General features: G+C 39.5%; 1 protein-coding gene across 2 annotated transcripts in view; it reads right to left on the reverse strand.

Moving 5' to 3' along the window:
- The window catches only part of sbf2 (SET binding factor 2), a 588,991-nt gene that overhangs the window by 42,805 nt on the left and 519,177 nt on the right, over positions 1–27,009 (reverse strand). For both annotated transcript variants that reach the window (XM_087996565.1, XM_043705904.2), the window contains 6 exons: positions 25,528–25,724; positions 22,971–23,108; positions 21,300–21,401; positions 13,780–13,854; positions 2,579–2,760; positions 1,287–1,463 (listed from right to left, as the gene is read on the reverse strand). In XM_087996565.1, the coding sequence (XP_087852691.1) occupies positions 1,287–1,463; positions 2,579–2,760; positions 13,780–13,854; positions 21,300–21,401; positions 22,971–23,108; positions 25,528–25,724 (871 nt within the window). The remainder of the gene's footprint in view (positions 1–1,286; positions 1,464–2,578; positions 2,761–13,779; positions 13,855–21,299; positions 21,402–22,970; positions 23,109–25,527; positions 25,725–27,009) is intronic.

Consider the following 27,009-nt stretch of genomic DNA (forward strand, 5'->3'; position numbering starts at 1 on the left):
CTATGGCCTCGTACTGTGTGATTTCTAACATTTAAAAGGCATTCTGGGTGGGTATATGAATAGGAAGGATATAGAAGGATATGGGCCAAGTGCTGGCAAATGGGAATAGATTAGGTTAGGATACCTGGTTGGCATGATGGGTTACACCAAAGGATCTGTTTCCATGCTGAACATTTTTATGACTCTACACTTTGAAAGTAGTCCTGTTTTAATGACATAACCAGATCATATACATCTCTGTGACATAAAATATATTAAACAATTACATGATAATAATGTAGCAAATACAATTTACTTACAAATTGATATCATGTAATTGTGAGCTCAATTAATTCCACCATTTGGTTTTATACAGTTTCCATCTTGGGACAAAAGGGAAAATATACAAGGTATTCCAATCATTTTTTAGATAGATGAAATGTATGCAATTTGATGTGAATGTTTATAATTTATCAGGTGTGATTATACATCAACTATTACATTTACTATTTTGATTGAAGAATACCACCCAACTTCTAGACAAAGATGACCACCTCAATTTGAAGACTAAAAACACTGAAGCTGCATCCTCTGGATTTTACAAGGGTTAAAGGTTAACTTTCTTGAAACATAAAATTCTGAAGGGACATGACCTGGTGGATGTGGAAAGGATATTTCCTTTTGTGAAAGAATCTAGAACTCGGGGTCATAGTTTAAAAATAAAAGGGATGCTCATTTAGGACAGAAATTAGGAAAAACATTCACTCCGAGGGTTAAGCATCTTTGGAATTCCCATCCTCAAAAAGCAGTGGATGCAAAATCTTTAAATATTTTTAAGGCAGAAGTACACAGATTCTTGAATACCAAAGGGGATGAACGATTATCAGTATACGGAAATGTAGACTTGAGGTTAAAATCGCATCAGCCATTATCTTGTTGAATGGTAGAGCAGGTTTGAAAGGCTGGGTGGCCTACTTTTGCATACATTCATAATCTTGACAATTAAAATAATGTTCAGATTTTTGACCATATTTAAAAACTATATTCTTGGTGGTGACTTAAAATATCTTCTGCAATAATCTGGCATGAAGTTCCTTATTGAATGTTGCTCCAAATGTACCCTGTCCTAATCAGAAAGGAAAGCCAAAATAAATCCCAAGACATAGTTTCCAAGTTAATACTTCGCTGAATAGTGGAATATTTCAACACAAACTGTGTCACTGTGTTTATTGATTTGCAGTTAAGATAAAAAAAAACTTTTGGAGACAATGCCGTATAATTAGCTCTAAGATGAATAAATGAATTACCTGCAATAGCCATTCAGATTCTCCAAGTAATCTGTACAAAGTCATGTCTGCATCACTAGGAACTGTGCTGGGTACACATGCTCTCATGAGCTTTTTGAAACTGGCTTTCACCTGACGAATATCACAGTAATCCACAGGTATCAGCTCACAGTTAATTGCAAGGTCAGGTTTAAAGCCCTGAAAACAAAAAATAATGTTAACATCTCAAAAGGTAGTGAAACAAAGCTATTTTGACTCTGCATACTTGTGTAGGTACAACTATAATCTTCCTTGCTTGAAACAACAGCCCACTGAACAACTGCAGAGGGAAAAGATGACTAGAATAAGATTTCAGAAGGGAAATAAGATCAAGAAAACTTGGAAGACCTTTCTTAGCTGAAAAATGTGTTGCTGGAAAAGCGCAGTAGGTCAAGCAGCATCCAAGGTGCAGGAGAATCGACGTTTCGGGCATAAGCCCTTCTTCAGGAATGAGGAAGGTGTGCCAAGCAGGCCAAGATAAAAGGTAGGGAGGAGGGACTTGGGAGAGGGGCGTTGGGAATGCCATAGGTGGAAGGAGGTTAAGGTGAGGGTGATAGGCCAGAGAGGTCGGGAAGAAGATTGCAGGTCAAGAAGGCGGTGCTGAGTCCGAGGGTTGGGACTGAGATAAGGTGAGGTGAGGGGAAATGAGGAAGCTGGAGAAATCTGCATTCATCCCTTGTGGTTGGAGGGTTCCTAGGCGGAAGATGAAGCGCTCTTCCTCCAGGCGACGTGTTGCCATGGTCTGGCCTTTCTTAGCTTTACAACAGTGCCATACTATAGCCAGTTAATAGGTGTGAGGGAGTGGTCCAAGGTGATCAGTATTCAATTTTACTAACTCTTCCTTAAACTCCTTGCTGAGAATCAGATTGCAGAATTGCAGATGTCACTCCTAATCCTGCTATTTCTTGCCATATCCACCACCTTGATTCCAAACATGCTAATCATGTTTTTTTTAAAATACTAAGTTGATTACCTTGAATAGTTCATTTTAATTTTTCTCATTTTAATTGGAACATTTAAATTTTCCTTTCCCACCACAATAAAGATCTATCTTCTATTGTTCATAATATAACATAATAAGTTCCATGAATCTATGTGTGATGAATATGCAATTCAGTTTGTTTATATTGTATTAATTACCATGTTTGCATATTTAAGTTTAATTCAGAAAGAAATGAGCAACAAATACTACAAAATTGTGACATTTTTGTTTTAGTAAATTAGTTTGAAAATTATTAATAGAAATTATATATTGAATTCATTTTTCATCTTACTCTCAGTTGAGATTTTTCCCCAAAGAGGTACAATGCTGCTTGGTGCTTTAGAAGTGGATTCTGCAGAGAATTGTCATTGCCAATGGTCACAGGAGATTCCTTTCCTGCTAATCTTGCTCCTACATCAGTGGTTGAAAACTGAGTATTGAAACGACTGCTTGAACGCAAGCTGGCCCACATACCTTAAAAGAAAAAATGCTCGTATTGAGATATGTTACATCATATATGAACAAAAACTACATACCTTTTCTTTCTGAAAATAAGCATATTTGAGATATTGGCCTTGAAATGATTGCAATATCAATGATTTTTGATGTGTGAAGGCTTCATATGACAATCTCCACGACTGTTATTTTGATGTAGGCACTAAGTGTGTTATTTTAATAGTTTAATGACCATCAAAGTAGGGGACAGTAGGGGAATGTTCATCATTCATCTGCAAGCAGTGGTTTCTAGTTTGTTTTTGAGTCAGCTCTCAGCAACTACAACAATGAAATATTGCAGAATGGGATGGAAAAACTTCAAAATTATAATGGATTGTTCAGACGTGAAAATGAAGAACCAATGTACTACACTAGAAGAACAATTTGGAAAAGAAAACACGAGCAGAAGTAATGAACTTTGGTTGCCTCTCAGAAATAAATAAATAAATAGCTGTCCTTCTCTACTTCAGGTAGTGAAATAAACACCAGACCTGCTTAAATAAATGTTATGTGAATGACATCTGCTTTTGATTTATGTATATAAATAGTCAGTTACATAATCAAACCCTTTCTTCTGATGTCAGAAATAAATCATTAAAAAATTTGTTTTGATGCAAGTCTTACCTCAAGAAAGAATTTACAGATCATGCACCATCATTTTCAAAAATAATCTGGAAAATTACATTTCCTTATCCATTGATAGTTGCATAAATAAATCTTTATGTTAACAAAAACATTCTTTTCAAGTTCTCTCTGAAACACTTGGATAACTTTCCTGTTAAAACTTATGGGGCATTTGATCATGTCTCTTATAATAACATTATATTGCTGTGGATATTTAGTTCATGGTTCATGTTGATATTTTAGAGGTTATGTTTAGCTCTGGAAAAATTATGGTTGTAAATCTAAGACAATTAAAATGTTGTGCTTTCATTGTCAGAATGCCAAAAACACAAGTGGCAGATAAGAAGGTTGCCCATATTTGTTTAACAGAGTCTGAATAGAAGAGATAAAGTTTTAAGCCAATAGGTAGACTATCTTAGTTGGAGAATTTGTGAACAACAGGTTGGTTAAAGGAAGCTCAGTGCAAGCTGGAAGAACAGCAGATCAGTTTCAACTTGGGAACTCCCCAGCAGTATCAAGTCCAACAATTTTAGGGCTTGAGGCACCTTCTCCCATGTTTCTATCCCAATCCCCACACATTAGGCCTTATTATCACACGATCTGCTATTACACATAACCAATTATTAGCCACTAATAATCCCCATTAGTAGCTATTCATTCTCCTAGGTTAATAGTTATCCATTCCTTTGTCTGTCCAACTGTTCTTTCTTTTTGGGCTCGATTGCCACCTATCATCTACTCCTTCCCTCCCCTACCTTATCTTCTGCATAAAAACAAACTTTTTCCTTGCTACCATCAGATCAGAGGAAGGGTCATTGGACCTGAAATGTTAACTCTGATTCCTCTCCACTGATGCTGCCAGACCTGCTGAGCTTTTCCAGCAATTTCTACTTTTGTATATAATCATGAAGGTGGGCGAAGCTTAAGACGACTGTCTGGATTCAAATTACTGTGGTGCCCACAGGGAGAAGATTTTAATTGCATTTTGGACCTTGTGAGATTGCAGTTTACTGACAGTACATTTCAGCAGACCTGCATTGTAAGCAGAGTAAAATAATATTCTGGATCAGTGGTGCTGGAAGAGCACAGCAATTCAGGCAGCATCCGAGGAGCTTCGAAATCGATGTTTCGGGCAAAAGCCCTTCATCAGGAATAAAGGCAGAGAGCCTGAAGCGTGGAGAGATAAGCCAGAGGAGGGTGGGGGTGGGGATAGAGTAGCATAGAGTACAATAGGTCAGTGGGGAAGGAGATGAAGGTGATAGGTCAGGGAGGAGAGGGTGGAGTGGATAGGTGGAAAAGGAGCTGGGCAGGTCAGACAAGTCCGGACAAGTCAAGGGGACAGTTTTGCTGGAGGTTCGAAACTAGGATGAGGTGGGGGAAGGGGAAATGAGGAAGCTGTTGAAATCCACATTGATGCCCTGGGGTTGAACCTCCTCCCCCACTGACCTATTGTACTCTATGCTACTCTATCCCCACCCTCCTCTAGCTTATCTCTCCACGCTTCAGGCTCTCTGCCTTTATTCCTGATGAAGGGCTTTTGCCCGAAACGTCGATTTCGAAGCTCCTCGGATGCTGCCTGAATTGCTGTGCTCTTCCAGCACCACTGATCCAGAATCTGGTTTCCAGCATCTGCAGTTATTGTTTTTACCAGAGTAAAATAATAACCATATCATTCACTACGTGAAAAGCCTTAATCTAAGTTTGAATTTTCTGAGGAACAGAAATGTGAAGCAAGTGAGAGTACCTATAGTAGAACAGTGTCTTGCTGCAAAACCAACCAACCAAATGATTAGTTTGTAAAAATAATCTGAGCAAGGGAATAAGGCCTTCACAATCAAGTGAGGATTAATGAAAATTTTACCTCCAAGAATAGTTTCAGATTTATAGTTTGTGGTAAGGAAAACTCTCCAGAGGCCGATGGTATACTTATGGGTTGCCCTTTTGAAACTAAGTAACTTTTGACGATTTGTAAATCATCCTCCTTAACTGGTGGTGCAAGCTGTTCCCCCAAAACACAGAATACATACACATTGAGTCTCATTTGTTAAAAGCTACTTTGTAAACACTATGGTAAAGAGACCTTTCTCACATCTACTTGTCAAGACAGCAGTGTGCTCAATTTGGAAAGCTTGATAAATTGTTGACTATTGACCTTCATTTTTTTGAGCTTTTCCTACTGCCTATTGATTAGATACAAGCATTGAGGGTGGGGGTAAACTAAGCTAACAGCAGTATAAATCACAAATGTATATGTTGTTGCAATTTCTGTGCCATTATCTCGATATCAGTCAATTAAGGCAACAATTTAGGATGCGAGAGGTACAAATTCTCTTAAAAAGAGTGATCTAAGATCTGAGGAAATTATACAGCATAAGAATACCAAAAGTTAACACCTTATCTTAAAAAAGTCCAACACATTTATGGTTCAGATAATTCTGAAATCACTTAACAACAAGTAAGTTACTGCTGTAAACTTCAGAAAGGACACTTCAAATTGTTCAAGTGAATCATACTTTGGATATTGGAATTTCTCCATTGCACATACTTCAACTTCAACTTCAAAAATACTGAAAGAGATGCAATTTTTAAAAATCTATCGAGCTGACAGTGAAGAAATGGGAAAGAACAAGAAGGCCCACCATTTGTCCTTCTTTAGAGGCAAAAGATTCTTAATACTATTAAAACTCCCAAAAAACTGATAATGAAGGATATTCAAGTCACAAAAGCTTATTCATATTATTGGAATAAAACAAAATCTTGGAGAATGGGTAACATAGACAATTATTGCACATCCCTAATTGGCCTGAAAAGGTAATGATATTTCTTCTTGCTTTGCTGCAACAGTTTGATACAACAGTGGTTTGCTGTTAGTTTTAGATAGAAAATAAGGGTCAATCATATTGGTGTAGGACTGGACTCATCATAGATAGGATCAGATTACAGCATCAGGGTTATTTCTGTGAGGGGCATTAAAGCCAACTGAACTTTTATGACAAACCAACGGCTTTGTGATTTTTTTATTGAAACCATATTTTTCAGACTTAAATTAGAAAAAACTTAAAATAAATACTATGGTATTTGAAATCATGTTAGTGGGTTATTAAATCAGCCCTCTAAATTACTAGTTCAGTGGCATAACCATTAATGCGATAGATTCCATACTTGGAACATAGTAACTGCCATCCAAATGTATTGGCTACATTGTTAATGCAGCAGGATGAAATGATTTGTTTACTATTGCTGAAGGTGGCAGCTCAGGCAAACAATTACTGAAAAAAAAAATGGTCTATTAATGCTTTTTTTTGTAAGTATATTTGTTAGCAAATTTTTTTAAACTTTACAAACATATAAAATTATTGAAAAAAAACCAATAACAAATATCAGTATAATAAAAAGAAAAAAACCCATACATTACAATACAACTAGTATCTACTAACTACTAACCTACCCTATAATACAAAGCAAACCCTAACACTGTGCAAAGCAACACCAAAAAAAAAAGAAAAGCAAAAAAAAAACACAAAACACAGAACAGCTATGCTTGGCGCAAAGCTCCCAAACAAAGGGACGGGAGCATTGTATATATACCCGTATTAACTCGGGAGACCCCCTTCAGGGCCCAGGACTTGACAAATCTAATCATCCTGGTTAAATAAACGCCCTAGTTAAGATAACTGACAAATCTATATCCAAATAACTCAAGTAGGGCTGCCATGTCTTATAAAAATTGTCTGGTGTGTGGTGCACCATGTTTGTATAAAGTCCAAGGGAATGTGCTCCATAATTAATTTCTGCCATCCCAGCAAGCCCGGCGGGTTCTCAGACATCCAGTTCATCAGAATATTCTTCCGTGCACAGTATGCAAGAATATTAAATAGTTTCTTCCCATGTCCATCTAAAGATGGTAAATTCGGTAGACCTAAGAGGAGCGATATTGGGTCTACTTTGACTTCAGTCCTCAATACCCTCCCTATCTCTCCCGCCACGGCGCTCCAATAAACACGGAGCCTGTGGCATGTCCAGAAGCAATGGGTAAGAGTATCTACACTTATTTTACATTTGGGGCACACTGAAGATGCCCCTTTTTTAAACTTCGTCAGACTGTCTGGTGCCAGATGAGCCCTGTGCAGAACTTTTAACTGCGTAGCGCATGTCCTTTTACAGATTGAGATCTTTCGGGTATTCTCCCATATTTCAGAAGAGATCTCCATTCCCAGCTCTTGCTCCCAGACCTCGCATAACCGGTTAATATCCCACCAGGCCCTGCCACCCAGCAGGCGATAGAGGGCACTAACCAAAAGGGTGCTTGTGGAACATAGCAATAACCTCTCTGTATCAGGCTTATAGGGCTTAGCGAGAAGCGGAGTCTTCTTCTGGATGAAATCCCTAACCTGAAAAAAACGGAAAAGATCTCTGCTGGGCAACCCATATTTGCGGCTCAGTTGCTCAAAAGACATCATAACCTCCCCCTCAAACAAGTCTCCCAAACTAGAAACTTCTCTTGCTGCCCATAATTTGAACCCTGAGTCCATCATCCCTGGTTGGAACCCTGGCATGCCAACGATAAGTGTAAGTGGCAAAGTCTTAGATAAACAACCCTCACTCTGATGCATCGTCCTCCATGCCTTGACTGTACTAATGACAATGGGGTTCCGGCAATGGTCCATAACTGTCCTCATCTTATCTTAATAAGAGTGCACTTTGCCTGGGAGGCATCGATATCCAGCCATATTGGCTTCGGATTGTTACCTACCCAATCACAGACAAAGGACAGCAGGGGACTCAAGTGATACCTCCTGAAGTCTGGGAAATCAACTCTTTCCCCTCCATGAGGCAACTGCAATTTACTAAGTTTGATGAGGGGCGGCCCACGATGCCAGACAAAGGAACCAAACCACCCCATAAGCTTCCGCAGCGTTGACCTGGGAAACATTACAGGGAGCACACGCATGGGATAAAGCAAACGAGGAAGAACATTCATCTTAATGAGAGATAGTCGGCCCAGCCATGACATTAGAAGAGCCTTCCAGCTCTGGAGATCTTGCCTAATATTGTTGAGCAAGTGAGCAAAGTTAGTCCGAAATAACAGATCAAACTTGGGGGTAATAAAAATGCCCAGGTATCGGTACCCTGTCCATGACAACTTATAAGGGAACTTAGGGCCACCTTCAAATTCTGGTACATCCTTAAGGTTCCCAAAGGCATAGCCTCCGATTTTGCAAAGTTAATCTTATATCCTGAAATAGCCCCAAATGAATTGGTACACCAAATGAATTGATACATTGTATCAAATGGGGTACAGAGGTCATCGGGTTCGATAAAAACAGAAGGACATCATCTGCATACAGTGTAATTTTGTGTGCCCTCAATCCCACTTCCGGAGCAGTTATGTGGATGTTCTGACAAATGGCCTCTGCCAACGGCTCTATCACCAACGTAAATAACAACGGTACGAAGGGACAGCCTTGCCGACTACCCCCACCATCCTAAAATTCCCAGACTTCACTCCGTTGGTGATGACAGCAGCCAGAGGGTGGCGATATAAAACCTCCACCCACCTAGCAAAGACTCCACCCAACCCAAATTGTTCTAAGACAAAAAAGATATGGCCATTCCACCTGGTCAAATGGTTTCTCTGCATCGAAGGAAATCACCAAATCCTGAAGCAATTGTTGCTGACAACCTTGGACCATATTCAGCAACCGTCTAATATTATTAGAGGACCTACGGCCCCTTACAAAGCCTGTCTGGTCCTCTTTAATGATATGGGGCAACACCCTTTCCAATCTCAGCGTCAGGATCTTGAACAGAATCTTGAAATCTGAATTTAATAGATTGTATGAAGCACAATCCTCAGGAATCTTCCCCTTCTTAAGAATTAGGGAAATATTAGCTTCTCTCAAAGATGGTGGTAGGCATTCACGTATATAGGAATGATTGTACACCTCCAACATCGGCTCTGACAGAATACCTATAAACTCCTTATAAAACTCATTCAGAAGACCATCAGGCCAGGCGCTTTCCCACTCTGAAGTTGCCTAGCTGCCTCCTGTATTTCCTGAACTGTCAAGGAGGCATTAAGGAGAGAGGCCTGTTCCAAGGTTACCCCTGGGAGGTCCAGGTTCTTAAAAAAGGTCTCCATTTTAGCTCTCCTGTCCTCGCAACCTTTAGACCGATACAATTCAGAGTAAAAGCTCTGAAAAGCCTCATTAATCTTTTTAATATCGTATGTAAGGTCCCCGGTGCTGTCTCTGATTGCAGTAATGGACTGGGAAGCACATTTTTCCTAGTTAAGTATGCTAAATACTTCCCTGGCCTATCCCCATACTCGAACAGCCTTTGTCTAGCAAAAGCAAGTTCTTTCTTTGCGTTTTGTGTCAGTATTGAATTTAAGGCGGTCCGGAGGGCTGTGATCCGCTGTAGCTTAGTCACTGAAGGCCGTGCAAAATGTGCCACCTCAGCGGCTTTCAACTGTGTCTCAAGTGGACGCTGCTGTTCCTCCTTCTGTCGTTTCCAGCTAGCCGAATAGGAAATAGCTAATCCCCTAGCAAAGACCTTAGCATTCTCCCATAGCATAGATGGACTACTAGCTGTGCCTGAGTTGATAGTCAAGAATTCCTGAAACTCCTTCAAAAAGTATTCCACAAATTCGGAATCCTTAAGGAGAAAAGGGTCCAAACGCCAGTGCCACAAACCTAGCCCCTCACTCTTGTCCTTAACATCCAAATACACTGCTGCATGATCAGAGATAGCTGTATTCCCAATTTTACAACCCATAATTGAATCCAGAAGGACCGAGGGAGCCAGAAAGAGGTCAATCCTCGTGTGACATTTATGTGGATTTGAAGGTGAAGTCCTTGCCGGTAGGGTGAAGAAATCTCCAAATATCCACCAGCCCCAACTCCTCCCATAAGTCAACAACCTGCTTGGCCTGCGAAGAAATAGTTGGGGGCCCACTAAGCATCCTGTCCACTGTCGGATCCAAAAGACAATTAAATTCCCCCCTTGTAATAATGCGCCATGTTCCAAAAGCACTCAACTTAGAGAAAGCACTAATCAAACATTTGAGGGGATGCGGTGGAGGATAGTAGACATTTAAAATGCCATATTCCTCCCCATGTATCAGGGCTTTAAGTATCACAAACCGTCCCTGCTCATCTTTCACCTGCTCTAATAACGTGAATGGAGATTTTTCTGGATAAGTACCATCACTCCCCTACTTTTAGTAGTAAAGGATGAAAAGAGTACCTGGTCATAACCCCCCTGTTATAATTTCAGGTGTTCCCCAACAAGATGGGTTTCCTGCAACTAAGCGATATCAACCCTTTCCCTCTTAAGGCTAGAAAGCACTTTTTCCTTTTAACAGGTGAATGACTTCTCTTAATGTTCCAGGTGCACCATTTAATAAGACACTTAGCCATATCCCCTTTCAGAGACCCTTGAACCCCTGGGAGGGAGAACCTTGCTTACAAAGCACCGAACATAAGTAAATAAAGACTCAGAGTTGAAGAACTATATATACAAAAACTACTCTATCATAACTATAAAAACTACCGAAAAAAACAACTATAAAACCTTGAATGGAAGACTCTCCCCCCTGCCCATAAGGGGCATTCACCCTACCTATCCCCTCCTTCACAGCTCCTTCAAACCTGGACTGTGCCCCAGCCTTAGGCCGGAAAAAAAACAAGATGATCCTTAAATCAAGTCAGGATGAGCACTCCACCCATCCCTGGCTTCATATCATCCCTACTTGTGACTAAAAGAGAAACAGAAGATTAAAAAAAAAGGGAGAGACAACCAGGAACATCCACAAAATTTCCCATCAGAAAATCCAGTTATTAAAGAAAAGGAACAACTTATTCCAAGATCTTTCCCCCCCTTTCCAAAAGGGAAATTATTAGGGAGAAAGGAATTTTAAAAAACTGAAAGGAAAACATTGGGAAAGACAGAAAAGAGAATAAACATTAACCATATTCTTCAGGTCAATCTATCTATTTTAAAGTGTCTACAAGTTTTTAGTTTTATCCACTGAGTCAAATTTATAAACTGAGTCCTCGTGGCTGAAATGGGGCAGTGTGGGGTATCTCGGAGTACTGGATGCCCAGGTTCCTCAGCCTCTTTTTAACTTCATCGAAGGACTTCCTCTTTTGAATTACAGCTGCAGATAAATCCTGGAAAAACATGATTTTTGACCCCTTGTTCAGCAGTGCCTGTGGATCTTTTCCCAGGGATCTGGAAGCTTCCATGACTTTTTGCTTGTCCTTATATGAGTGGAAATGCACTAGGACTGAGCGGGGACGTTGCACTAGCCCTGACCTGTGCACTGTTAACCGATAAGCCTTTTCAATCTGTAGCCTGCTGGACTCAAAACTTCGGCAGCCAGTTTTCAAAGAAGCTCACTGGCTGCTCACCTTCCTCACCTTCAGGGAGCCCAACAATTCGGAGATTTATCCTCTGACCTTGTTTTTCGAGGTCATCGATATGATCGCGCAAGGCCCGCACCTCTCACTCCAGCATCTGGATTTGACTGGATGAGGACTCCATTGCAGCTTCCGAGGCCTTAATTCGACCCTCAACCTCCTCCAGCCTCTCCTCGAGGCTATGGATCTCCTGCTCATGCTTCTGCAGCATGGATGCAATAGGTTGGACCTGGGCACGAATCTCCCGACGGATCTCTTCAATCACAGCCCCAACTTTCAAGTCAAGTCTCTCCATCACCGCAGCCAATTCCTGTGAGTCTGTCATGTCCCCAGGGAGGTCAGGAGAGGCTGCTGCTGCAGTCTCTGGTGTTGTAGGTGCTGCAGGGGAGTGTCCTCCCTGCTGCTGTTTGCTTGTTCCTTTTCCCTTTGGCATCCTCCCCACTCCCAAATATTAACAAATATGTGTTCTGTAAGGTTTTAAACTAATAATTCCACCACATAAGTTGACCAGGGATGGCAAAAAACACCAGTATGCCTTGGCTGTTAGGCAGAGCTGTCCACAGTAGTTCTACAGAATCGCCATCTTGCCAAGTCCCCTCTATTAATGCTTTAATTTGCTGTTTCTTTTACTGACTAATAGTATTTGGGCAGTTAAAGTCTAAGACAAAATTTACTGAAGTGCTATGACACCACCTTCCAAAGGTGAGGAGGACTGGGGCCAAAATAAACTGACGTGCACATCTCTTCATCTGCCAGCAATCTGCATGATTTGTTGGTAACATCTCCTTGAACTGGATGGATGCAAACATCCACCATGATATAACATGTTAATGTTACTTATGAAAATAGCTTGACACACAGAAGCTAAAAAACATTGGAATAAAAACTTGTGGCTCCCTGATTTCTTAATATTGGGGTGGTGTTGAGCAGGGGTCAGTGGTAGTGATTGGGATAGGTTTAAAGGTATCTCAAGTCTGGAGACACTGGGGACAAAGGTTTATGGCCTGGTAGTACTAGGTGAAAAGTAATGATGTTTTAGTCATTGGTGGGGAGAGTCTCCAGATTATATCTGCTCAATTGGAGTGTGCCCAGGTTATGGCAGTATTTGGGAGGAATGCTAATTGGGTCTGAACATATTTGAAATTGTGCATTAATGAGATAAAAAACATTATTGCGTGAATCATGTTACGCAAGTATGGACAGACTTAATTTAGTAATGTTCTTGCAGTGCATGGGCTTATATCCAATTATAGTTTCAGGAAAAAGGAAAACCTGTCACTGAATTACAGACAATATATTAATACAGGATTCAGAACAACTTTAACTATGACCTGAAATAACATTAGGAACTATACTTAGAAAGTCTTCAGAAACAGCATGTCATTTGACCAACTGTGGACAATATATTTGTGAAAAATATGCATTAGCCACACTTAGAGCAGCATTGGATAGTTTACATAAAGAAACATTTTTGTTATTTCTACATTTCATCAGCATGATGGGTTCTGGCAGGAGGGTACCACAGAGCAGCAGGAAGATGTGTTTTAGAAGTCCACATTTTCAAGATATACCAGAGAAAGAACTTGAACTTATTTAATGCATGATGTGTCAGATGTGGTTTAGTAATATTTATTTGTTAAAAAAATTCTGGCTGGAAAACCACTTCATACATTAATGTGGTTTAACCATAATCTAAGACACATGACTTGTACCATGACAATTGACATGTTTTCCATTCTCATAATGAGATGTTGTCGTTGGTTGTGGAAAATTACAATATGAATTTGCAAGGGACACTGATGAATTAACCTTTAGGTTGCTGAAAGTGCATTTGTGTGCATTATGAAGACAAATATATTGGCAGCTTAAAAATTAACTCAATTCCTCTTTGTAAAAAACAAAGAGTAACAGGAGTGGGACCAGGACATAAGAATACAATACAGCACCGTACCTTGATTGAAGACCTTTCCTTTAACAGTGTTCTTCTGCTGAGAATGAGTGAACAGCTTGTCCTTATACCCGAGAACTGGTGGATCATAACAATAACAGAGACAGAATTTTCAAAACATTTTCTAGTTAAAATCAAATTGATCTGAAAATTACAAGAAATTATTGTACAAAACTTAGGACTGTACCAATAGATGGAAGCTGCGAAGTTCATTAGGCTGCAATCCTGATGGTTAAACTGCGATGACTAATAATACTCCCCTTAGAGCTCACCTCCTGTGTTATTTCTTTATTCTTGGAAGGGTTTTGCGGGGGGGGGGGGAAAAGAGGGTGGTGGGGGGGAGGAAGGTTGTGGTGGCAGGTGGTAGTTGATCAGGCAGGCACAAGCATCATTGCAGAATGATTTACTGCACCATGGTTACCATGTCTGTCTGTCAGAAACTGTGGTACCCTCCTGCCAGAGCCCATCATCTTTCCAATTCTGCTCTTGGTGCTATTAGAGGATTACCTTATATTTTTATTTTAAAGAACATGTAAAACTCTTCGGAGGTCCACTTGCTAGCTTGGTCTAGACTCCAATGGTGTAGTCTACATATGATCCTGAATATGACAGTATATCCCTATTCACTTAATTACCGGTTAAAGTTATAAGATGATTAGGTCACACTGCAACATAGCAATTCTTGCTTTACAGATTTCTCAAATCTGGCTGTGTCTCGGCTTTAATTGTTTTGCAAGTAGTGGACAGAGGATTTGCTTGCAAAAGACAGTTAAGAAACATTAAGAACTTCTGGAATCTGCTACAAACAGTTTTTACTATTTTTCTGCAATCCTGGTGGGTTGCTGGTACACACTTAGAGGAATTTCTATTTAAAAATTTCAATCAGTAAATCATGTTTGTCATAAGAGCAATTTTCCACATTAATCATTAATAACTAAGCTGATTGGCACAGTTCTAAATATATTATATATGTAATACAAAAAGAAAAAAACAAATGCATTTACACAAGGATGCAAATATATTCCAATTTTATAATATCAGCCATTCAATTACATAAATACAATAATCAAACTTATTAGGTGAGGGGCTGCAAATATCAAAGTAAAATGAACAAAACAGGGTGACACGGTCAATCCTGATTCTGATGGTTGAAAAGGTTGGACCAAAATTAACATGACATCTGGGCTGAATCTTATCATTTTATTTGATTAAGTCTGAGTTACGCCAGGTATTTTGGAGTTTTTTTCACTGTAAGACCTAGCAAGCTCTCCCACTGTAGTGTACTAAACTTGCTGCATGAAATACATACACCATCTCTTGCGTCTGATGCAGGCCCCATGTTACCAAACCCCATTCCCAGAACAACTTGTGACTCAGAGGATTTGCTGTAATTCACAGACAATCCTTGCGCCTGTGCAATTTTTAAAAGCCTGTACTGCACCTGGACAAGTGATGTAAGACCAGAACTGCCCTGTACTCCTTCTGACATTTGCTACTAACATGGCAAACAGGAGTAACTGAGGCCCACTTTGCAGGCAGGCATTTGGAGGCTTTACTGGAGTGGGTTCTGTAGAAGGGGAATGTCCTCTTACTTAAAGACGAGGAGGGAGGTCGTGACCCCAAACTACGCCAGCCTGATTTGTGCACTACTTAGCACTGTAGGAAGAATGTCAATGCCCTTCCCCAATCTGCCAGCGCAAGAGACACCATCTTGTCTATGATAACTCTCACTCCCTTTCTTATTGTATCCATCTCCCAACACTTATACTTTACAACTCTCACTACTGTTGGCAATATTCCCTTGACTGTGGCTTGCTGACACCCATGACAAGCTTCCTTCCTTTTTATTCTGCATTAAATGTGAAGGCAACACAAATAATGTAACCTTGTATCTCTGATTGAGGGCGCAAAGTGCTAAAAGGCAAGCTATTGCAAGGCAGAGATGCCGTATGCATCCAGGTAGGTTCAATGAGTGTGCGTTATGACAGTGAACAAAGAGCCCAGAGATAAAACCTGGACCCGTCCATCTGCGCACAATGTTCTTGCTGCAGCATTACAATGATAGTTGCTGGTACAGCAGTGAAGTGCAGAAACACTCTATAAGTAGGTCAAAGATGTTCCATGAGGTTAGAGGCTAACACATATTAGATGCCAATGTCCATGAACATGGGGTACATGAGGCCAGTGTCTATGGAGAAGTTGGTGCCAAATGTCAACGTGCAGCAAGCGAGCTGAATCCACCGGGTACCTGCTCTCATTTCCAAGTCTATTTTTCTCAACATCTAACTTGGTCAGCATTTTGGCAAGACAGAAAGCTGAATATTAATGCGGTGAGTTGGGTCATCAACAAAGTGTTTACCAAACAATGATCCACTTTAATTCGCAAATGTCAAAGAAAGTGCCATGCCGCTTGTGAAAAGCATACAAAGGGCATGGATTTCTCCCAATGGATCTCAGAGGATTTCTTGTCAGATTCTGCCACAAATCTTTCAGCATCCATGTCATTCATACCCTTTCCAAGATTTTGTCCAATAAGATTGGGGTGACACGGTGGCTCAGTGGTTAACACTGCTGCCTTTCAGCACCAGGATACCTGGGTTCAATTCTAGCCTCAGGCGATTGTCTGTGTACATTCTCCTTGTGCCTATATGGGTTTCCTCCGGGTGCTATGGTTACCTCCCACAATCCAAAAGATATGCAGTTTAGGTGAATTGGCCATGCTAAATTGTCCCTAGTGCTAGGGATGTGTAAGTTAGTCAGGGTAAATGAAGAGTAATAGGATAGGGGAACGGGTCACTCTTCAGAGGGTCGGTGTGGTTATTGGGCCAAATGGCTTGTTTTCATACTGTAGGGATTCTATGAAGATTATAGAATCATTGAGATGTACAGCACGGAAACAGACCCTTTGGTCCAACCCGTCCATGCCGACCAGATATCCCAACCCAATCTAGTCCCACCTGCCAGCACCCAGCCAATATCCCTCCAAACCCTTCCTGTTCATATACCCATCCAGATGCCTTTTAATTGTTGCAATCATACTAGCTTCACCACTTCCTCTGGCAGCTCATTCCATACACGTACCACCCTCTGCATGAAAAAGCTGTCCAATAGGTCTCTTTTAGATCTTTCCCATCTCACCCTAAACCTATGCTGTTTAGTTCTGGACTCCCCACCCCAGGGAAAAGACCTTGTCTATTTACTCGATCCATGCCCCTCAGGATTTTGTAAACCTCTATAAGGTTACCCCTCAGCCTCAGACACTCCAGGGAAAATTGCCCCAGCCTTATCATCCTCTCCCTATAGCTCAAATCCTCTAACCTAGCAACATTCTTGTAAATCTTTTCTGAACCCTTTCCGAACATCCTTCCGAAAGGAAGGAGACCAGAATTATACGCAATATTCCAACAGTGGCCTAACCAATGTCCTATACAGCTGCAACATAACCTCCCAACTCCTGTACTCAATACTCTGACCAATAAAGGAAAGCATACCAAACGCCTTCCTCACTATCCTATCTACTTGCGACTCTACTTTCAAGGAGCTATGGAGCTGTAGTGGACAGTGAAGAAGGTCACCTTATATTACAACAGGATCTTGATCAGATGGGCCAATGGGCTGAGAAGTGGCAGATGGAGTTTTATTTAGATAAATGCGAGATGCTGCATTTTGGAAAAGAAATTTTAGTAGGACTTATACACTTAATGGTAAGATCCTAAGGAGTGTTGCTGAACAGAGACTTTGGAGTGCAGGTTCATTGCTCCTGGAAATTGGTGTTTCGGGAAGGCTATCCTTAATCTTGACCTTCATCTATTGGACATACATTATAGCATCACAGACAGCTGTTTTCACTAACAGTGTTTTCTCCCCAGCCTTGCTTAATGTTTGACTGGCTGGCTTGCAAAGGTTCATGGGAGTCACAAAATGTTCCCAATCCTGGGAAATCTACACACGTTCTTTTTTTAATGATCGATTGTAGGCTGCGAAAATGCGATAAACTTGTTGCCAAGTTCTGTCAGTAAATTTGGTCTTCTATTGGAAGATAAAATAGTTTATTTTCATAAAGATGGCACACCTCCAGATTGAATTTTAAATATGCAATGTCTAATTTTCTTAAATATTTCAGGATAAAGATAGGGTTAGACCTTCAAGAAATTGAAAGCCCATCCTGGTTCATCACACAAACCAGCTTTACATCCATTGACTCCATCTATATTACCTGCTGCCTCGGAAAAGTGACCAACACATCAAAGACCCCTCCTATGCTTGTTATGCTCTCTTCCATCTTCTTTCTTGGGGCAGAAGATACACATGTTTGTGTACATGTACGAATAGATTCTTCCCTGCTGTTATTAGACTTCTGAATTGACCTCTCAAATTTTAAATTTAATGCTGATCTTCTCTCTGTGCATCTTCTCTGCAGCCATAACATTGTATTCTTTGGTCTGTTCCATTACTCTCTGCACTTTGTTAAAAATCCCACAACACCAGGTTATAGTCCAACAGGTTTATTTGGAAGTAATTGTTCAAAATATCATTTCAGTTGCATGACACTGTAATCTTTTACCATAAATTCTGTATCTTATGATCCTGCTCCACAGCTACCTGAAGTAGCAGTGCTCTGAAAGCTAGTACTTCCAAATAAATGTGTTGGGCTTTAACCTTGCGTCGTGTGATTTTTAACTTTGTTCACCCTAGTCCAACACCGGCACCTCTACATCACCTGTGCACTTTGTGTGATATGATCTGCCTGTATAACATGCAAAAGAAAACTTTTCACCTTATGTAAGCGCATATGACAATAATAAATCAAATCAAATATATCTACTTTTGATAACACACCTTGAAGCTCTTTGGGACATTTTAATATGTAAGAGTCGCTGTAGGAAAGAAAGTTGAATTTTGTTGTAATTGTATGCCTTAAAAGAATACTCTGAACATTCATGGTATTTGCAGAATTCCCTATTCTATGTATGTAACAAATATATAAAGAGCAAGGTACTGTTTCCCCCAATCACTATTGCTTCCCCACTCCTATTCTGCACTTCCATACGAAATGCTTGAGCACTAATGTTTCTGACCATTTTGAAGGCAGGTCCGCTTTTGTAATATACAGTTACGTTGGGGCCCAGGAACCGGCCCTTTGTCCCACCATGTCTGCGGGAATCACAATACAGTCCTAACCAAATCCCATTTGTCTGCATGCCTGTACGCCTCTATTCCACAGCTGTTTATGTGTCTCTCTTACATCTCTTACATGTTATCATTTCTACTTCTACCACCTCGCCTTGCAGCATGTTCCAGGCACCTGCCACTTCTGTGTAAAACAAACAAATTGCTTTATATATCTCTCCTTTAAAACTTCACCCAGGGAAAAAGACTTCGAAGAAAAATACACTATTGATGCCTCTCATAATTTTACATGCTTCTATCAGGTCAGCCCTCAGCCTCCAGTGCTCTAGTGAAAACTATCCAAGCTTGTCCAACTCTCCTCATAGCTAATAGACTCTGACCAGGCAACATCCTGGCAAACTTCTTTTTCACTCATATATAGTGTGTGACCAGAACTGCACACAATCTTCTAAATGTGACCTAACAAAAGTTTATTCAGCTGCAGCATGACTTCCCAATTTTTATACGTGATGTCTCGACTGATGAAGGCAAGCATGCTACATGCCAATGGACTTGCACCCCAAGATCCCTCTGTATATCAATGCTCTTATGGGTCCTGCCATTTACTCTATTTTCCTTTTGCATTTGACCTGACAAAATGCACCATCTCATACTTGTCCAGATTAAACTCCACCCAACTTTTCAACTATTCCAAATATGCTGTATCCTTTGACAACTTTCCTCACGGTCCTAGGGACCTTGTCAAATGCTTTAGTGAAGTCAATGTAGACAACATCCTATGCCCCACACTCAATCACCTTTGTTCCTTTCTCAAAAAACTCGATTAAATTTATGAATCAAGACCTCCCCTCACAAAGCCGCGGTGATGATCCTTAATACGTATGTTCTTTTCAAAAGTAAGTAAATCCTGTAAGAATCACCTCCAATAATTTCTCTATCACTGATGCAAGGTTTAGCATCCTATAATTTCCTGGATTTTCCCTGTTGCCCTTAAAGGAACAATGCTGACTATTCTCCAGTATCTGGGAATTCACCTGTGGCATAAGAGGATACAAAGCTCTCTGCTAAGGCCGCAACAATCTCCTCCCTTGCCTCCCTCAATATTCTGTGATAAATCCAATTTGGCCCTGGGGAATTATCTATCTTAACTTTTCTTTTTAAAAAGACACCCAACCTCCTCCTCCTCAATATCAACATGCTCTAGAATATCAACATAGCCCTCCTTAAACTTGCCACCATCCATGCCCTTCTCCTTAATGAATATTTATGTGAAGTACTCCTTAAGGATGCCACCAACTTCCTCTGGCTCCACACATAAATTTCCTTTGTCCTTGAGTGGACTTTACTCTTTCCCTAGCTATCCTCCTACTCTTAATATATGTATAAAATGCCTTGGGATTCTCATTAATCTTACTTAACCTTAAGATCATTTCATGGTTTCTTTTAGTCCTCCAAATTCCTTGTATTTTTATATTCCTCAAGGGCACTGATTTCAGGTTACTAACCTTACATGTGCTTCCTTTAAATTTTTGACTAAACTTTCAATATCTCTCGTCATCCAGGGTTCCTGAATCATGCCATCCTTATTTTTCATCAGGAATGTGCTGGTCCTGAACTCTGACTATTGTAATATTTTCCACCGACCTACACAGGTTTATATGCCCCTTCATTTTCTCTCTGAAATCTATACTACTGAAGAATAATTGACTTCCCAATGCCAAGCAGCTAACTCAAGGAATGGCAGAGTAGTGTCCTGAACACAGGTACCACTAGCCATTGTATAGAATGGAGAGACATGTGACTGAGATCATTTATACAAAACTATTTTCCTCATTGCCTATGCACATGAATGTCATAAGTCTGAAAATTAAGTTCAGGAAAAACACATTCTTGTATCAACTGTGATAAACATGTAGCTACAACTTGTGGCTGAAAGTGCATCTGTAGCCATGAGATAGCACTTTGAAGCTTAAAACAAAGGTATAAAGATAAATAACACTCAGAAAATATCAAATGAATCTTGGACTTCAACTTTGTTTTTGCTAAGTTCTTCTGATAAGCATTCAAACTCCCTTCTTTATTCCTCTCTTCATGATCCGCATTTCTCAGTATTCTGACCGCTATTTTAATGTTCTCAGCTGCAAAAGAAGATATATTAGTTAGCTATGATTTTCCCTCCCTACCTGTTCCATGCTTCCCATAGCAAAGGGTCCGAGCTCTAGAACTCGCTTCTGTTGTGCTGATGTATTTGACTGACCTACATATACATTCAGAACCATGTATCAGAGTTTCTAACTTAACAGCAATGATATATATAAAGGAAGATCTTTTAATGGTTCCTGAACGTCTTGAATCTGAACTTTGAAATAAGGTTAGAATATAAGACGACTAACCTCCACGTGTAAAACTGTTTGGAAGATGCACATCCAAATGTGCTGGGACCACCTGCTTTACAACACTGGTTGCTCGAGAGTATCGCTTGTCAATGGCTGCATCTATAAAAAAAAACCAAAAGGATTTTAACTTGCCCATAAATAAGGATTGATAAAGGGAAAAACAGAATTTAATTACTTATATTACTCAGGTTTATACTTTTGAGTAGCTAAGATCCATAGTCCAGGAAAATCCAAAGTTTCATACTCAGTCCATGCAGAAAAGGTGAGACAAGAGAAGGCCTTTGATTCCTCACCTGATACTTACTATTAAATATCTTTTGGGTAAAACATGAATGGATGCTTGGCCCCACGGAACTGTATCTCAGCAAGGAATCAATGCTTTCAGAAAAGGAGTAGAAGTAAGAAAAGTGGCAGACAGAACACACAAGGAAAAACCAAGCTCTTAAAACTTATCTTTATCCTTAATGAACCATTTGCTGCTTAAAATATCAGGACTAGAAATAAGTAGATTTTCAAGATTAAAAATGCTCAGGTTAAGTTTATGACATCAAAGTATTAATATGGACCAAAGCAAGAAATACATTGTTTCATCAGGAAGTAGTGTGGGCTGAGTACCTGTTTGATTAGCTCAATATATTTTCTCTCGCAAATTTCTTGGTCAGATGCCTCAAAGTGCACCCTTTACAACTGAATTGATTATCAGTAGCTTCTACTATACACATTATCATCGCATTACCACTCTCCACTTTATTAAATTTTGCATAAACAATTCTGGGTTTACTTAAATATTTAAAAATGGATATAAAACAGTACATTTGTTTTAAAGGAAGGTTTCATAACTAGTTCTAATTAATAGTTATTCCTGAAGAAGGGCTTATGCCCGAAACGTCGATTCTCCTGTTCCTTGGATGCTGCCTGACCTACTGCGCTTTTCCAGCAATACATTTTCAGCTCTGATCTCCAGCATCTGCAGCCCTCACTTTCTCCCAATTAATAGTGTGACTACTATCAGTGTTACAGTATGAGAAATAGAATTAATGCAACTGAAACCATTTTATCATAATTATTGCATATGCGCATTAGCACACCTTTTGGAAATTGGGCTTTTAAACATCCCCACCTATCAGAAAATATTTTGACAGGGAATAAGAATGGTAAGATTCCCAGTTTATCAGGAGAAATGTTTCGTTTGAGCTGCATGATATCCAAAAATGTGTCATCATGTAATGCCCACCTACAGCAACCCATGTATCCTGATCTCAGCTGCACTAGGATTATGTGAATGGTGGAAGAAAACTACAGTGCCATTCAATGCATCTCCAAGTACTAAGTTGTGGTACCGAGCAGCATTACAAAAGTCTTGGAGAAGGCAACCTTCCAACATTCTTTGTAAAAAAAAAGAAAATAAAAATGATTATTTTACAAAGTGAGATACCATAAGCAATGAAAATCACATGCTGAAGTTAAATGTCTCCCCTTCCTGAAGAAGGGCTTATGCCTGAAATGTCGATTCTCCTATTCCCTGGATGCTGCCTGACCTGCTGCGCTTTTCCAGCAACACATTTTCAGCTCTGATCTCCAGCATCTGCAGACCTCACTTTCTCCTCAAAGATGTCTCCCCTTAGTCCCTAGCATCAACAGTCACAACCATCTTTTATAAAACTGCACCTGGAGAAAGTAGGACATTGGGATGGCCAGTAAGCGTGCTGCTGCCATTCATTCTGGAGAAGCTAGGTACTGCATTCAGCAAAGCTTGTAGGTACTTCTCTTGTTCAAGGCTACTTGATGATTCTGAGGACACAGGAGCTAACAAAGAAATAAAAACAAAACCTTGTTATACGTAAAATACCAACCAAAATTAATTATCAATGGATAAACAATAGTGGTATTTAGAGCGTAGGGTAGTGATAATGGTGGTATTCAATTATCCTAATACAAATTGGAATATGGACAGTGTTATGAAGTAGTAGGGGTACAGTACCCTTAAGAGAGTTGTAAAGCTAACAAGGACTTTTAGAAGCACAGAGAGTCCGAAACAAGGTAACATTTGGTGGAAATAGCTAAGAGTGGTGTTGCCAGGATACAAAATTAGTTTAAGTTATGCCTCAAGATATCAAACTCCAATCAAGTTTGAATTTAGTATTTTGGTAATATTAAAACCAATGAAACTCTCCGATGTTTTGGGGTATAAATATCAGACATCTTGAACAGAAACCCAGAACGGCAAAGAGCAACAACAAAAACAGAACAATACAGACTGCCTGCAGAACTACTCTCTTAATGGTACCTTTATCTATCAAAGACCAGTGAAGCAGAATCCCGAAGAAGCAGAAAAGAAGAGAGAGAAAAATCGACAGAGACACTTGGCTAAGCTTTGAAATGTGCTTTTTTTTAGTAAATCGTAATCGGGATTTTTATCGGACCAGTATTGTAAAGGGGAAGGTAAAAAATAGGTTTAAAGAAATGAGTGTAAATAGTTGTTAGTAGTTATTATTCTCTGTTAGACTTAAAAAAAAGTTGTTAATTTTTACTTTACACAGTAACTTTTGGGATAGTTCTTTGCCCCTCAAAGGTTAACAGATTACACCTGGGGTGAATATTTTCTATGTTGCTGGTCTAAATTAGCAGAAGGGTTTACCTTGTGTCGTAAAAACAGTATAAAAAGGCAAAGAACAGGAATTCCTGAAATGAGTTCTCTTGATCAGCATGTTTCCAGTCCAAGGAGAATAGGCTATGCTGCACTTACTTCTGGGGAATGAAGTGGGAAAAGTCGTATATTGTGTTTGGGTAATTGTATTCACATGAGCAGGTTCAGAATAGTTTTGGGAAAGGGCAAGGAGAGATCAAATGTAAAATTGATTCGCAGTCATGTCAGCGAATTAAGAAATAATCTAAGGCAGGTGGATTAGGATCATATAATTGGGAAGCAAAACAGTAACTACCCCTTTAGACACCTCCAAAGAGGAAATTATTTATGCTCAGAATATAGATTTCCACAAAGGGAAAAGCAGGGCATGAAAAGCTAGAGATGCCTTGATAACTGAAGATTGAAATGAGATTTATATATGACTTAAAACACAGTAGAGAACCAAACTGCATTCAGATAGCACACAGATGTAAAAGAAGTGAATAAAAGTCAAACAGAAATATCAGAATGCATAAAGACAACACCAAAAGGTCTCCCACAAACACAAATAGTAAAATGGTAGTTAAAGTAAAGATGGAGTCGATTAATGGTCAAAAAGATCACCATAAGGAGATATTAAGCATGCCTGAGGTACTAAATGAGTACTTTGAATCTAAAGAGAATGCTGTCAATTTCACAGCAAAACATAAAGGAGAAGTGATCTTGGATAAAATAAAAGTAAAGAAGTTGCACTTAAAAAATTGGCCGTGCTCAAAAGTGGAAAATTGCCTTGACCACATCGGACACATTTGATTTTCTGAGGGACGCAGTGTTTTAAACTGTACATGCTTTGCCCATGATCCTTCAATTCTCCTCAGCTGTGAAGGTGTTGCTAGAGGACAGCAAATGTTACAATCCTATTTCAAAGAGAGTCTAGTGAATACTTAATGAAAATGCTATTGATTTTAGGCAAAAAAGAAAATCACTAATGGATAATATAAGTGGAATCAAAGGGAAAATTTAAATTAATGAGTCAAATGATACCAATTATCAAGGCTAAATTTAGGATCATGTATATTTATAGGTAATACTAAATATTTTGATTGATATAGTTGTAAAACATTCAACCATAGAGCTGTGCACATCACCAGTCAATTGCTTCATTATGTGTTATTCATTAGATTCAGTACTATAAACACCGTTACTTTAATCCCATTGTTTGCTTATGTATTTTGTCATTAATCAACCTGTTATACAAAATGTGCACATACATTATGGCAGAAAGAATATATTGCCCTGGAGTACAAGCATATCTGCCCATGTTGGCTGACTGAAGTCATACTGTGAGCAATTGTGCTTAATCATGCTTGACCACTTCAACTGAGATAGATAGCAAAGAAATTGATTGGGAACAAGAGACCACTCTCATGTCTTTATATTTAAAGAAAATGTAACAGTAAGGACATTAAAATGTTACAAGTTTTATTTTTCTGAAGAATTAGAAGACTAAGTTTTAATAACTATTTTTTTAAAACAACACTTCAATAATGTTCCTTAAAGAATAAAATACATAAAGCATGTATAGAGCACAAATCTCACCAGCTGAGTGTGGATTTTGGGATTTAAAGAGACCCACAACTCCTTTTCCATGGAATCCGCCAGAGCGCAGCAGGACAGCCTTTGTTTTAGAGTGTTTCCAACAAACAACTGGAAGCCTGTTGTGTCGATAACAACGTGCAACTTTCTGTAAGCTGCTGTCCAATACAGACTGAGGTACTACCACAAGTCCAGGGTAACTACATTAAAGAAAGGAGAAGTTGTGTTATGTTATGAATAACCTATGTTATAAATTCTTAAATAGTCAAAAATACTCAATATTTACCATAATTTCACTAAGGAACAAATCATATTTTTGGAGCTTGTTTTACGTGATAATTTGCTCACTGTTATTCTGTTTTTGTATGGTTTTCCCATGTGTGTTTAATATCTTCAGGATATGACACATTATGTTGAATGTAAATGATTCAAAAGAAGAAATAGTTATTCAAATGCATTTTTGTAGAGAAGATAAAGTACTAATGAATAAGAAACGTTCATTCTACTTCGACTACTCTTACTCAATGTTCTACAGTCCAGCTTTGTTGCAGTAGAGTTTCGGTGCAATGAGGCATTATGTTTGTGAACCTCTAGGAAGTCTCAGATACCCTGAACACTGGAATTTTACAACATACATTTTTTCTTTTTGAAAGAAAGAGATTCCCTGCCTGAAATCCAATCCAACTGACTATCTTCATTACCTGTGAGAAGTAAGGGTTGTGCCTCAGAAAAGGCCACATAAGATGGCAAAATTTGTGATTGCTGGAGTGTAGAGATTTTCTCAGGAATTGGGTCATGGGGATCATGGGGTATAGGTGGACATCAGGATTGGGGAAATCAATTTGCAGGTTGAGTCGGTAGTTAGGAAGGCAAACACAAAGCAGTCATTCATCTTAACAGGACTTGAATATAAAAGCAAGGATATATACTTCTGACACTTTAAGGCTCCAGTCAGACAACATTTAGAGTATTGTGAGCAATTTTGGGTCCCATACCTCAGCAAAGTTGTCATGGCCCTGGGGTGGATCCAAAGGAGGTTCATAAGAATGATCCCCGGAATGAAAGACTTAATATATGAGGAACGTTTGAGGACTCTGGGACTATACTTGGAGTTTAGAAGGATGAGAGAGGATCTGTTTTTTAAACTTCAGAATACTGAACCTGGACAGAATGGATATTGGGAAGATGTTTTCATTGGCAGGAGAGATGAGGACCCGAGGGCACAGCTTTAGAGTAAAGGGCAGAATCTTTAGAACGGAGATAAAGAGAAACTTCTTTAGCCAGAGAGTGGTGAATCTGTGGAATTCATTGCCAGAGAAGGCTGTGGAGGCCAAGTCATTAAGTATATTTAAAAAAGTGATAGATAAGTTATTGATTGCCAAGGGTTACAGGGAGAAAGTGGGAAAATGGGTTTGAAAATCCTATCATCCATGATTGGATAGTAGAGCAGACGCAATGGGACAAATGGCCTAATTTCTGCTCCTA

Source organism: Chiloscyllium plagiosum, unplaced genomic scaffold, assembly GCF_037043375.1.
Source record: "Chiloscyllium plagiosum isolate Xiang-an unplaced genomic scaffold, Cpla_swu_hap1 HiC_scaffold_18, whole genome shotgun sequence".
NCBI lineage: Eukaryota > Metazoa > Chordata > Chondrichthyes > Orectolobiformes > Hemiscylliidae > Chiloscyllium > Chiloscyllium plagiosum.